The 14,237-nt window shown below is 38.7% G+C and overlaps 1 protein-coding gene across 2 annotated transcripts; it reads right to left on the reverse strand.

The window, feature by feature from the left end:
• Positions 1-1,615: 1,615 nt before the first annotated feature.
• hepacam2 (HEPACAM family member 2) lies at positions 1,616-12,903 on the reverse strand. Of its 2 annotated transcripts, none has more exons than XM_071500877.1 (9): positions 12,713-12,903; positions 7,072-7,431; positions 6,672-6,959; positions 4,588-4,887; positions 3,583-3,708; positions 3,198-3,219; positions 3,054-3,091; positions 2,654-2,727; positions 1,616-2,534 (listed from the first exon to the last, which is right to left on the reverse strand). In XM_071500877.1, exons 1-9 carry the CDS (start codon positions 12,768-12,770, stop codon positions 2,424-2,426), a joined length of 1,377 nt encoding a protein of 458 aa, XP_071356978.1. In that variant the 5' UTR covers positions 12,771-12,903; the 3' UTR covers positions 1,616-2,423. The 2 variants fall into 2 exon arrangements, with proteins under 2 accessions (XP_071356978.1, XP_071356979.1); XM_071500878.1 differs by having other exon boundaries at positions 2,282-2,534; positions 3,054-3,088.
• Between the last annotated feature and the right edge of the window lie 1,334 nt (positions 12,904-14,237).

The following is a 14,237-nucleotide window of genomic DNA, read 5'->3' on the forward strand; positions in this document are numbered from 1 at the left end:
GGAATTGCTATTTTTACGTTTGAGGACTTCTAACACGACACAAACCACATTTCCTTTCACAAGCAAAAGTGGTCATGTCATCATGTCGTGCCATCCATGACTCTTTGCCATGTAGCTCCATCTCTGCCAGGCAATTACAACTGGCTCTGTGTTGTAAAGTGTTCCAAATAATTAAAAAAACTGTGCAAAAAAAACATGAGCCCATTCAGCGTGCTCTGTAAATGCCCCCTTAGGTGTTATTTCGAGCAGTTCTTGGTTAACAGCAGGCAGCGTGCAGGAGACAGCAGGCACTGTGAGCTCTAGTTCCTGGTTAATGATGCCTCAGGCTATTTCCCAGTCAAATGAAGGTGAGGTCACTCTCCTTAGGTGAATTTACTCACCACTGTTGTTTGTTAGGCAGTCATTTCAGTACAGAGCCTCTCCCTTAAAGCATACACAGAGACGGAACAGATGGCAGCCTCTACCCGGAGATGCCACCACAAAGACACAGAGCACTCAGTTGGTCAGTTCACAAACTTTAGTTACAGCAATAGCCAATAAACCGCTTGTTGTTATGCAGGGGAGCATCATGATGAGCAGCACTTAATGGCTCAGTATGAGGGTCAGATCAAAACAATTCATTATCCTTAAACAGTGTAAAAAAAATGCTACCACTGTCATAATTTGTCATTTTAATGTGTATAATGTATATAAATATTGTAAAACATGTTATATCATCATATTACCATAATGTAATTTATTAGTGAAAATACTTCAAAACTTACCAGTAAACAAAATATACCAGATTAACTAAAGTTAAAATTTTGACGAGTTTAGTCCCACAGCATTTGTGATGACTTTGAATAGCATTCAGCATGAGAGTGACATAATGGGGACAGCTCAGCGTTTTGGTAATAAGCTGCATCATAGCAGAAAGCAGACTCTCTCCCTAAAGTGATAAACTGTTCAAAGTGAGAGGAAATAACAGAAAACTAATTGCTGCAGCCTTTAATAAATTTTGCAAATTGTAGATACATTTTGACCTCTATTTTCTTAACAAACCATCTTTGTGTCTGGTCCTTCCTCCTCCTTCTGCCCCCGCTCTCTTTCTTGCACCCACAAACACACATAGACAAACAAGCACACACGTTTTTATCTCCTCGTGACAAGGTGTCAGCAGGAGCAGGTGGAGGGCACGCTGCCACATGCTGAACCATCCGTCTGTTGCTGCCTGTCCCCATATCTCACCAGGTACATGACAACCAGTGCAGCCAGGCTGAGGGAAACAAACACTCTGCAGCAATGTCGGGATAGCAAGTACTACTCACACAACTCAGAGAAGAGAGATCACAGCCAGACAAAGACTTACTGTGAGGCAGCAAAACAACAGACATCTTTGCAGGTTTTAGTTAATATTTTTAAGATCTGTAATAGAGACCATGTTCATTTTGAGCCCTGACCCCTATTCAAAGAAAATGACAAATATAAAGAAAATGCTGATATAATTGCAGAAATTATAAATCAAAAAAATACTATATACCATATACTACTACTACTACTACTACTATACTATATACTATATCTAATACAATAAAATCTTTGTCTGATTGTAGTCATATTCAAAAATGAACCAGAATAGTAAACAGTTATATCTTTAATAAAGTACAAAACAAACATGTGAATGCAAACTGTACAATAATTTAAGGATTATTAATAATTTGCCTTGTTTCAGCATTTCATTATATCCATGTTGAGCAGAAAAAAATGCTACATTTGAGGAAACAGGGTTAAGAGTTTCTAAAGGAATAAATAGATTTCAGCAAAACATAGATATAGAATAATATGTATAAAGAATTTGCAGTGTATTCCATGTACAATATATACATTTACCCTAAATATATTCAGTATAAGAAAATCCATTCATTATAACACTTGTCTTCTCATAAAACAGACTCTCTTTGGGGGGAAACGTTAAATTATAAGATATTATTATATAATTTGCAAATAAAACTTTAGTATCTAAAATTAAATGTTTTAAATAGTGATCAAGGTGTGGGAGTATAGGTACCTCGTAAGCACTTTATAAAATATTAATAATAATAACTACTACTAACTTGTTGATATGATCTTCATAAATGGAAAAAGCAAAATTGTTTCAACCTCTGTTATACTTGCACGTAAAAAAATCAAGCCATTCATACACACATTTTCATATAACAATAATGTCAGCAAAAGCCATTTAACGTCTGTCCCAAACTCTGGACAATAACAGTGCACGATCAGGTTGTGTATTCACACCAGTCTCCTTCATCCCTTGTGCAAAAAAGTGGGCCACCAAAACCAGTGTTTCAGGCTCTGGTAACAGAGATTTAAGAAGTTAAAGCTACACAAAGAGTCTTCAAGTGAAATGACTGTAAGTTACATCTCAACACTCCAGCTGGTAGTTACTTCAGCAAACTGTGACTGGGGGTTTCAGGAACATGTCTGATCACATCGTAGATGGTGGTGTGCATATCCTGAACTGACTCAAGGTGTGCCAGAGATCTGCATGACACCTGGGGGACAAGTCGCATAGGAAAATCAGAATCGTAATAACACAGATGCATATAGACAAAATGAGGGTAGCTGCTTCCCCTGTGAATCTATATCTGTGAACGTACAACATGTTTCATACCTGTGCAGATTCCATTTTCCCAGGTATGGAGACAAACTCATAGATGCCAAAGTCTTCTGTTGCGTCCTCGTGACCTGTTGATATACTAATTTTAATATCATACCAACTGCTGGGTTACAGTAACAGCATTAATATCTATTCTGTGTCAAATTTTTACAATCCCATGATGAATATAATGATGCCATAAGAACAGTTTTTTTCAAGAATAGACTTTCAGTTAAATGAACTGAACTGTTCAACTTTTATTTCCTACAATAATACGTCATATTATGTGTGTGTGTGTATATAAATATATATATATATATATATATATATATATATATATATATAAAAGTATTTATATAAAAGCATACTTTATAGTATGGATATCCTTGAACATCTATAACAAGCAGTAGCTTACCTGAACGATGAGGTCTCTTCTGCTCTGAAAGTGGTCTGCTGAAAACAGGTTAATAAAGCAGTTAATTAAAGCTCAAACAATGTGTAGATTAAAGGCACAGCAACTAGTGTCTGTATGTATATATGTCATATTCAAGGCTCTTACCTGTTGTAAATTCCCATAAGCACTGTTGGTAACAGAGAAAAACAGAGGGACATAATTATTCATAAATACAGAAATAACATTACATATATACTTATAGACTTATTCAAATGCAGTAGTTGCTTTGCCCTGGTTACCTTCAGTTTGACTGACATTTGCAAGTTATTTACATTTCTGATTAACTTTAACATGTAAGAGCTCAGTGCAGCGAGCCGTTAGCGTTATCTTACACCATGAAAAGGCGCAGGTGATTTAACAGTCATAATATTCAGATCTCAGCTCTTCAGATATCTAGATTTCAGGCTTGGAGCATGGTAATCAGCGCTAACAGGTACTACTTGCGAGAAAACGACTTGTGTCCAAGGAGCATAAGAAGATGTGATTTTACCTCTCTTTGGATGGCAGGTTCTCCTGAGGAAGAACAGCAGCATACAGCCGATGATGAACAATGAGCAGACAGTAATGGCTGCCAGTGGAGAAACAGAGCTGCCCTCCTGGGTGTGCTTCTCTTTCCCTGTAAACAAACACAGGAGAGACACTGATATTAACACTCATGTTAGCCAAGCTAGCTATGCAAAATTTACATTGTCCAATACTTAGGTTTATATAGTGCTAATTAGCAAATGTTAGCATGCAAACAGGTCGAACTAAAGAGCAGAACCCAGCAAATATTACCTGCTAAACATAAGCATGTCAGCATTGTCAATGTGAGCATGTCAGCCTACTGATGTTAGCATTTAGCTTAAAGCATCAGTGTGTCTAAGTACAGCCTCACACAGCCGCTAACATGGCTGTAGACTCCTAGGCATATTAAAAGGTTAGTCATCAGAGGATTTCTTGGTTAAGCTCTGATGTCAATAAAAAATGAATGCTGTCATGACTTCTGTTGACTCAATAAACAGCATTTTCAATCATAGCCAGTATCAGCAGTAGCCATCAGTGAGCCTTTCGCAGTATCACCAAGACAACTTATCAATGTCACATTTGGCACACAGAAACTCCACATGCTATAAAACTTAGTCAACAAATACAACAGCTGTTATTCTCTGTTTACTTTCCCAGCCACTGAACTTTAATACACGCTGCAGGCGCACGAACCTAGCAACAGGGATAAAACCAGGGTTTCGTAATAGCCATGTATATTTCATTTTATATTCATAACCTGGTTTCACTTCTCACGTGTTGTGCATGCACTGCATCATCTACAGCATTTCATCTACTCAGCTGTTCCCAAAACTGGCCGGTATTAGTCATTGTAAAGATATATCTCTCGTAGCTCATCAACCTCTTCTGCTTTTGGCACGACATGTTGTTTACAGAGTGTTTATCACAGAGGATTCCCATAACCTCCCCACGCTCTGCTCCTTCTCGCCATGTTCCACCCTCTACCCACCTGTTCCCAAGCTTGCCACCACCAGAGTAAACTGGGCCTCGTCCTGCTTCTCTGTCACATTGTTGAAGGCACGGCACAGGTACTCTTCAGCCTGGGCTAATCTGTAGGAGAGCACCTCCAGCCGCGGGCCTTCATTGATGACCTTCGTTGAATTGCGGCTCTTGGAGATCCAGACGTAGCTGTTGGGTGGGTTGGAATCCGCCTGGCATTCAAAGAAGACCAGCTGTCCTGGGTTGATGGTGAACACTTCCCCTGTCCGCAGGCCCTGGTCTGAGTTCACCTCCAGATTGTAGGGGCCATCTGCGGAGGCAAACAGTGGGTTGAGGGAAACATGACAGTTTGCTATTGAGACAGTTTGTCATTATACAGAATGGTTACTTTACTATGAATTTTCTCATTGTAATGTATGATTGGACAGCAGTGGGCTGAAGGACAGAGAAGTTCCCAGGTTCTAGAGCAGTACGTACTCTGCTCAATTAGAGTTGGGATGCCCTTGAACAAGGCACTGAACCTACCAAACACCTCTAGTGCAGATGTCATTAAGGTTAACTGAAAATTAAACGATTCATTTTTCCAACACAATTATGTGAAGTAATCAAATCTAACACTACATGGGTGACTGAGTATTTTACCCCTCGCGTGGCCTGAATTTGTGCAAGACGTCACTGTTTGCTGTAGTGAAACAATATGATTTCCAGTCATAGACTGTGTTCTTTGATTCAGGACTAGAGCCTGCATCAATGCAGATTATCAATGAGAAAATATGCTACCTTTGAGACATCAGATTAAGATTTTTCTCCTCTGTACATCCCCAAACATTTTAAATGTATACACATGCTTAAGACAGTCCTACCTGCTGGTCTTGCTCAACAACAGCACACTTAGACTTACAGTATAAAGAACCAAGTGAATCTGTTAAACACCTGGCATCAGTCAGTTTTAACTGTATGTGTATCAGACTGCAAATAGACAATGAATAAAATGTTCTTAGTTACACATTAACATTAATAAAGACTGTGTGGAATAGAAACTAACCATGATGAACCTGAAGGAGATATTTTAACTGTTACTGAATTCTAAAACAAACATGCTTTGTCTATGCAAACAGAACTGATGAAACTGCTAGATGTATTTAATACTTAAGTTTTCAGAGTCAAATTACTATATGAACACACCCACTGTTTGAAAACACTGACTAAAGAGATGGTAAAATAAATTAAGAAAGTTAATAAATGTACTACATATTTTATGTCACCTAAATATGAAAATGCTAGTTTAGTAAAAATTAAAACACTTTCATGGTAATGCTATATATTTATTCTTTGAATTCACCCACAAACTCACACAAGCAGGAGTGTATTGATGCATCTACACGCTTCATGGTAGAACAGTGGAGTACTGTGAGATAAGTCTGCTCGCATGCAAATATTATCCCCTAACAGCCACGTGTTTTCAGTTGTCAGTAAGTAATCTGGTTTCACAGAAATTTACATACAACCTAGTAGTTCACAGAGACCAGTGCAAAAGAGGAAATACAAAAGCAGATGTACTCTGTGTATTGTTATTATTACGGGATGTTTGTGACAAATTACATGAGAAAAATACATCATACCAATAGTCAAATATTTTTTAGGGAAAATATGAAATAAAAATTGGAACTTAACTTCAAAGGCTGGGCTATTCTGGCCTTATAATGATAATAGACCTGATCAAAATGTGTGCCAAATTAAAGGCAAGTGAAAGCGATCACACCTGAAGTTGACTTCCTTTGTCTACTTTGTTGATTTTATGCCATTTCTATGTTTGGTTCACTTAGGTTAATCCTACCTAATCACAAGCTGGCAGGGAGGTAAAACAATCTGATTCCAGTCCCTGTAATATTATCTGGTCATTATGGACTTCTCTTAGCTATTATTGATCATTTCTGGTGTTAACAACGTTGACTTTCACATGAATGTATCTGCTGATTATAAGCTGTCAATGTCCATCTCCATAGTCAACATTATAAAACACATGTCTTGGTGTAGAGAAAAAGAGGGAGAAGGGAAAGAGGAAGGAGAAAACAGATGGATATATCTACTCACAGTAAACATTGAGCTCCAGGCTCCTGCTGTGTCGACCTGGGCTGACTGGGTTACTAGCCACACAGTGATAAGTTCCTTTGTCCTCTTTCCTCACAGGACTGATTAAAAGTGTAGCATTGTCTTGGGAGAAGTGGTATCTGTCACTGGGACCCAGCGGGATGTTGTCCCTCAGCCACTGGAACACAACTCTTGTTCCTCTCTGAGTAGAGCAAGTCAAGGTTACATTTGCCTTGTCCTCAACAACTGCGTAGGTTGGGTTCTTCTCAATGACTGGACTGGACACGGGTACTAAGGAAAAAACAAGAAATGCTGGTAAATTTGGGAATATGTCCACTAAATGTCATCAAACAGGTTATTGTGATGAGGACAGATCAGAGCTGAAGGCTGTTTGAACACTCACCATCCACTGTCACACGCACGGTTCTCTCCTCCTTGATAACCACTCCTGTCTTGTTATGAAACTCTATGTTGAGACTCAGATGATAATCCCCTTCATCGTCCTGGCCTAATTTCTGGATTGTTAAAGAAACATTGGGTTTTTCAAAGCGGAGGTGGTCGCGGTACATCATGTGAGTGATTGTGGCCTCTTTGGTAAACGTCACCAACGTGGTCCTGCTGCCACTCGGCCTGGTGTGGGACCAAGTTCCCTGGATCTCAGCGTCGTCCAGTGGAAAGCGAGTCTCTACAGACAGGAGCAGGGGCTTCCCTTCAATGCCGTGATGGACTAGCGAAGGGATGTGGATGAACTCACAACTGGCCTCTGTGGTGATGGAGATTATTGGAGGAGTGAGAGAAAGGGAAAGAAAGAGCGTTATTGCACAATTTCTATAAGGTAATAGGCAGTAGGCTTCATACAGTGCACATCATTCCTGATATAAATCTTCTCATCTTCTCTTCTCAAATCTTTTCCGAAATGGGTATATTCCTTTAATGACTTAGATTCATTTGGATATTTTAGGGATAAACACTCAAGGTGCTTCATGCCCAGAATGTCTGTTTATTTTTCCCTGTGATCCATAACAATATGTGTTTTAGACACCAACACCAAGAATTGGGTGACCAATATAATGCAGTATCTTTAAATTTGACCTTTTTATGTCAAAAAGTACCTGATTTTAGTGTTTCTTGCAAAAACTATACTGCAGAATTGGTTAACAGCACCTTTGGATAGGAAACTTGCACTTTCAGGGGTAGTGGAAACTATTTAACAAAGTTTGCCTAGAAAATAAAAGTCATTGCAGTCTGTCCTCTTGCAGTTGTTGTGATCAAAGATTGGATGGGACTGAAAAGTTAATATCTGACATTTAAACCTAAAGCTTTTTCTTAAACTTCTCGAAACCAACTATTGAGGAAAATATCTGTCTCATAGCTGCTATATGTTGCTATAGGTTCACTTGCTAGTTGGTAACTTTGTCTTCCGTTTGGTGCTGGACCAGCAGAGTCCAGTCAGTTTTCAAAATAGTGATCTGAAAGACTCCATAGAAGTGGGGGAGACAGCAAAGTCTTGATGTTGTTTTTGTTGTTTTGTTTTTGTTTTGTTTTTGTTTCTCTTTTTTGCCACCAAAAGTGTTTTTTTTCCATTGTTGGTGTAAGAATCAGAGTCAGGTATGGCAGTATATCAGTTCTGCATCATGGCATTAATCAATGGGGCTTGAAATTAATTGAATATTATCATTTATAGATTTGCATTGTTGTGATGATATGACTGCAATGTGTGTTTTCATTTTACAAACATTTGTAGTCCAACTGATCAAATTTTAGCAATTTATAACCAGTACAAATCAATTATTATTATTATAAATTACTTGGAAACTTAGTTACAAACTAGAACAAACTAAAACTTATCTTGCCTACGTTTGCTGTATCATGAATTACATTATATAGATATTGGAAAGACATTGTGCTATTGATCAGATGAAGTGACATTTTAAAAGATGAGCCCCAATCTGATTTGACTTTGTTTAATCTATTATCTGTATCCTAGTCCTCAAATTGTCCAAGTCCTGAAACTGTAGTGAGTTAATATTGACCCAGCTCACTACAGAGTGACATTGTTGTCAGACAAGGATGAAGCCTGCCTCTTTGATCCTGACTTGTCTGAAAACAAACACTTGCTCTCTGAAGTAACTAGATAACTGCTGATTTATTGCACCTCGCAGTCTGTTTAAGCTATGGCTGGTTGCCGGGAGAACTTGAAATCTTTTACTCAGTATGCTGAAAAGATGAAACTACTCAGTCTGTCCTTACTTATGTATTTATTCCACAGCCATCCCCTAGCTCTGACAGGCTCATGGCTGATTTTTATAAATTCTTTTGCAAGGATGTTAAGAATCTATTGTTCATGCAATGCATGGTCCTCAGCAATAAAAATACAAGTCAGTCAGTCAGAAAGACAGACAGAGATTCTTCCATTTATAGTTATACTATTCATAGTGCAGTGCCTGTTCAAAATGACCCTGTCAATAGCCTGAAACTGTAGTGATGGGAGCACTGAGTTCTATTTACAAACTCACAAATGCAACATAATTATTTATGTAGGGTTAGGGTCTCAGCAAGCACTCATCCAAAATGCTTCACAGAGCACACTGCACTTCCTCTGGTCCTCAGCAATACACCTGCCAAGTTTGTGGTAGATCAGATAAGCAGTTGTCGAGAAAAGTGAAAGAAAGTCAGGCAGAGGAAAGAAGCAAAGAAGAGGAAAACATGGGGAACCAAACTTAGTCATCAACTTAAGCTTGCATATGATTTACTGTGTTATTACTGAATGTTTACTGGACAATAAAAATGTGGAACTTGTTTTTGGAATGAAAAGTAAATTATTATCATTTCCTACAATAGCTATAGCTACTGATGACTTGAAATAAAAGGCTCTCTACTGAGCTGATTTTGAAGCTGCAACAATTGATTGTTTGGAGTACTGGAAGCAGCAGTGATCAAGAAGTCAAAACACTTTTGACAGTACAAAGTTGACATGTGAGGATGAGAGCAAATGGATGCGTCCCACAGGACTTGAGCCGGGAGCTTGAAGCTACTGTGGCTATCAGTGGAGGCATTAGACAAGGTTGCAACAGCTCAAATTTATTATTTATGATGGTTGCTGAATTATTGTCCATTGTTATTGAGAATAACTATGACTAAGGGCATAAACATCATTGGAAAACACATTGCAATAAGTCAATTTGCAGACGACACAGCACTATTTTTAAAAGATGAAAAACAAATGTTCACAGTGCTGGACTCCATTAATCAGTTCTTCAAAGCAGCAGGTGTGAAATCGAACCTTTACAAATGTGAAATACTTTCCTTACATGATAAACAATGCACTATACAATTACAATCAATTTATAACCTAAAGGTTAAAGCAGAAGTCAAATACATAGGTACTGGGAATAAAGAAATAAGGGGAAAGCAAAACATTCATAAAATCATCAATTGATGTAAAATAATTTAAAATTCTTGTCCACAGAGGGACAAAACTATATTTGGGAGGGTCTGACTATCCAAGATGGAAAGGCTATCAAGAGCTATTTATCTTTTTCACAAAAAAATTCTTTCAGTCAAAATGACTTGATTAATAAAGAATATAACTTTGAGTTTTATCTGTAAGAACAAGTGTCATTACACTTAGGAGAGCTGATGTGGTTAAGAGTGTTGAGGAGGGTGGTCTGAATGCCAAAGATTTCTTTGTTATTATTCTAAAATTGAAATGGCTGAATTCCTTTATTCTGCACAAAGACTCCTTTTGGTTTAGTAAACTGATGCAGGGAAAAAGGAATATTGCCTGTAACCCATTTGATGGATGAGTTCGGTCATTTTTTAAATTATTGAGATTTTTGTGATAAATTCAATGTCTGATCAATTTGAGAATACAATGAAGTCATTCCAGTTGCCCTAAAACAATGATTAAACAGCTTTTTGTGCACTCTAATGCTGAATCAGAAATGTTGCCACTTTATATTGAAGGTGTCAACTTAAGTAGCTAAAAAAGAAAATATGTTCCTGAAGAATACAGAAGAGGAAAAAATGAAATTATATTTGTCCTAGCTAATCCTACCTGAATCCAAAGAAGTGTTATTTAAAGGGGCTATTTTTACGTTTAATCTGCAGCTGAATGTGGTTTCTTGCTGGGAGTGGGTGGTGGTGATTATCACTTGAAAAGAGCTTCGGCCATCATTGTGTTTACAAGGCCAGAGGTTATAATATGCCCCCTGGGCAGCCCTGCATCTTCAGGGTATATTCATTTGACAGCTGGCTGAAGAACTTATATATAAATAAGAAAAACTTTTTAAAAAATTTGTTGTTGGTCTTGTTTATGATTTTCCAATGATTCTCACATTTATCTCTATTTATTTTTGTTTTGTTTTTTGTCTTTAATACTGTGTCAACAGCTAATTACATTTTTGGTATTGAACAATACATGTATTTGAATATTTTATGTAATAATTAAAAAAACACAGGCATATCTTTCTCATGCCCTTTTATGCAAGTATAATTAATATTGCAGGAATAGTTGACAAGAAACAAATTTTCAAGATTCAGTTTGAGGTGTATTAGTGGACTAGGTTTGGACGCCAGGTTGAGTTGAGCCGCAGCATGTGAGTAGGAAGTGCTGCTGTGAAACAAACTCACGAAAACCTCTCACTTTTTGTCCAGTGTAATCACTTTTAATCTCTTCCTGTTTCTTTTGTGTCACTTTGTCTCACTTCTGTCTGTGTATCTTCTGCTTTCCTGTTTCAGCTTTAAAGAAATTACTGGAAAATAGTAATGAAAGACTGTTGTTTGTAATATGATGCCAAAAAACTCAATCTTTAGATGGTGCAGGAAAAAAAAGTCTTGATGGGAAAGCTCAGAAAAGTGGGTTTAGTTTACTCTCGCGCTAATACATGCAGCACTGACGCCCCACACGACACGTTCCACTCTTATAGGCCTGCAGGCCAGTTTCTGTGTGTGTGTGTGTGTGTGTGTGTGTGCAGTATCAGCAGCAGTGTGCCTGTGTTTACAACAGCTGAGATCCGGTGAAAAGGAATAATGAGGAGGAGTGTGCCGAGCCCGCTCCTCCGCTGTTGTCCCCAAACAACACAGATATTGTTGCAGTGATGCAGAGGAGATTACAGAGACAATGGTCTTTAAGGTGAGAGGATATCTTCGCTTAGTGTTCATGCACACAGACACACACATTCAAACAACTACATGAGGAGACCAACAAGCACCTGCCTCTTATCACCCTCACACACATCCGAGTTGTTTGGACACTAAATAAAGTCACCCGGTGTGTGTCTGAACGCCACCATCCTCTGTCCTCCTTCAGATAAGACAAATAGTGCTCCTCATGGAAGGTTGATGATATAAACATCAAAGCAGGGGAGAGTCCATGTTTGAGGTACTTTTCTGTTAGATTTATCTGGTCATGTGAGAGAAGCCGGTACGTGTCTGTTATCACTGAGTCACAGAGCTGTGGCCTAGGTCACTTCTTCTTTCCAGTGACCCTGTCCTGATGTCTAACCTAACCACCAACAATAGTAAAAAAGCTAATTCTGTAAAGTCACACGACGATGACTATGGAAAGGACATGCAAAACAAACCACGACAGACTCTAAGGAACACTGTAAAACTCAAATTCACAATGAAAAAGGCAGTGGAGAAGTTCACGTACTTCTGTGTGAAGAACTTATTGTCCCACTTAGATTTTTGCCCAAAATGTTACAATATAAAAATGGCAAATTTAACTTTCTTTAATTTACTTCTTGTTCCAAAGAATCTATTTTTGTATTTCTAAATTTTGTAACCCAGTTTCATTACTGCTTCTCTGACCTGAATGCTTTAAAGACATTGAATTTCGCAAGGTTTCAGTGTTTCAGTGAACATTTTGTTACTGCGCACCCAAAAAAAAAAAAAAAAAACTTCCTCCTGAACTTACCCCTTCATTTCACCCTGCCAACCAAGCAAACACAGCAACCACAGTGACTGCTATAGCTGCACCAACACAACACAACAACTCAAGCACAACATCCCAACATGACACCTTCACACACAACGCTCACCTGTTAGGAAGAACAGGACGCAGCAGACATGGAGCGCTGTTCTTCCTGTGGCCTCCATGGCATCTTATCCTCTAGGGACGTGTGGGACTTCTGACAGGCAGCAAGCAGGGAGTGAGGGATGGAGGAGGGAGGAGAAGAGTGGAAGAGAAAGAGGTGGAGGGGGACGTGGAGGAGGAGGAGAGAAATGTGACTGGTTGTGGTGACAACATTTGCCAGGGAAATAAGAGGAGCTAGCTTTAGCCTGCGTGCACAAGGCCCCTCCCCATATGACACCACGAGGAAGAAGAGGTCCACCTGGCAGAGAGATAGCACAGTGTCCTCACACACACACACACACACACACACACATAGAGCTGCCCTAAGGCTGAGGGTTTTACTCTGCCAAAGTGAAACTGAGACATAAAGCTGTAAAAGGATAGTGGAGAGCAGAATGGAAGCAGTTTCTTTACATTATCATACACCAGCTGTCTGCTCCTTCGATCCCTCAGGCTGTGAAAAAACAGAAAGACGGACAGACAGAGCGGTTAACTGCTAACAACACACAGAGCTTTCAGAGGCCAATATGGTTAGCAATCAGTTATTCTGTCTGTAGTGATTTTGTCAGGGAGAAATGAGAGGAATAAAGGACAAAGAGACTGATACTGGGATGAGGAATGGTTTTCTGACACCGACACATATTGTTGACCTCTCAGACGCCTTCAGGATACATACTGTCAACAAGGTCATTTTAATAATGTTTTTCAGCCCTCAAGGAGGCACTGTGGGTGAAAAATTATTCCAAGGCAGAAAAATCTGTAGTTAATTCTTGTCTCCAAACCCAAGACGTGTTTGTGCCACAGCCAGTGATTCACACAAACCACTTTCTTGTTCATTTTATCGATTTTTAAGAAGAAATTTCATTCAATCAATCGTATGCTATTCTTTTTTTCTCATCTCATTTTTGAATTGTATCATCCCGTGAGGCTTTGGCATTATTGTTCACCTGACATGCATGCCAAAAAAGCATAATGAATTGAAAATGTGAATTGTGTGTTTTACTTTGTTGAGCCTGAGAAGTTTTCCAGTTTCCCTATTCTATGAAGAAACTGTGTTTTGTTTGTTTGTGACACCACAAAGACCAAGAGTCCCTGATATGATGGTCCCAGGGCAGCATCCGTTCTGCTCAAATTTCAAAGAATTTCTTGTTGTAAGTTGTTGGGTTTTTTTTCATTCTGCTATTTAGACAACAACAGACACAAACAAATCACATGTTAAACACTTAAACACTCTCTATGTCCCCTCAGTGACTTGTGCAAGAATTTTTTTTTCTCTATGGTCATCCTCTGAAAGGACGTAGTCAAACTTGGTACTGAACTGCAGAGTGAATGAATTAGGCCATTGTAGGCAGTGTAAATGGGTGCCTAGTTTGGTGATGGCACCATTAAAGAAAGTCATTATTTTCTGTGCTGTCAAGAACTCCATCATGGGACGCCCATCTACTGAGAAAACAATCATTACAGTTTCTGGGAAGCAAATTTTGTTCCAT

Source organism: Trachinotus anak, unplaced genomic scaffold (assembly GCF_046630095.1).
Source record: "Trachinotus anak isolate AG129_WGS33_773 ecotype Australia unplaced genomic scaffold, CSIRO_AGI_Tana_v1 ptg000016l, whole genome shotgun sequence".
In the NCBI taxonomy this organism is placed as follows: domain Eukaryota; kingdom Metazoa; phylum Chordata; class Actinopteri; order Carangiformes; family Carangidae; genus Trachinotus; species Trachinotus anak.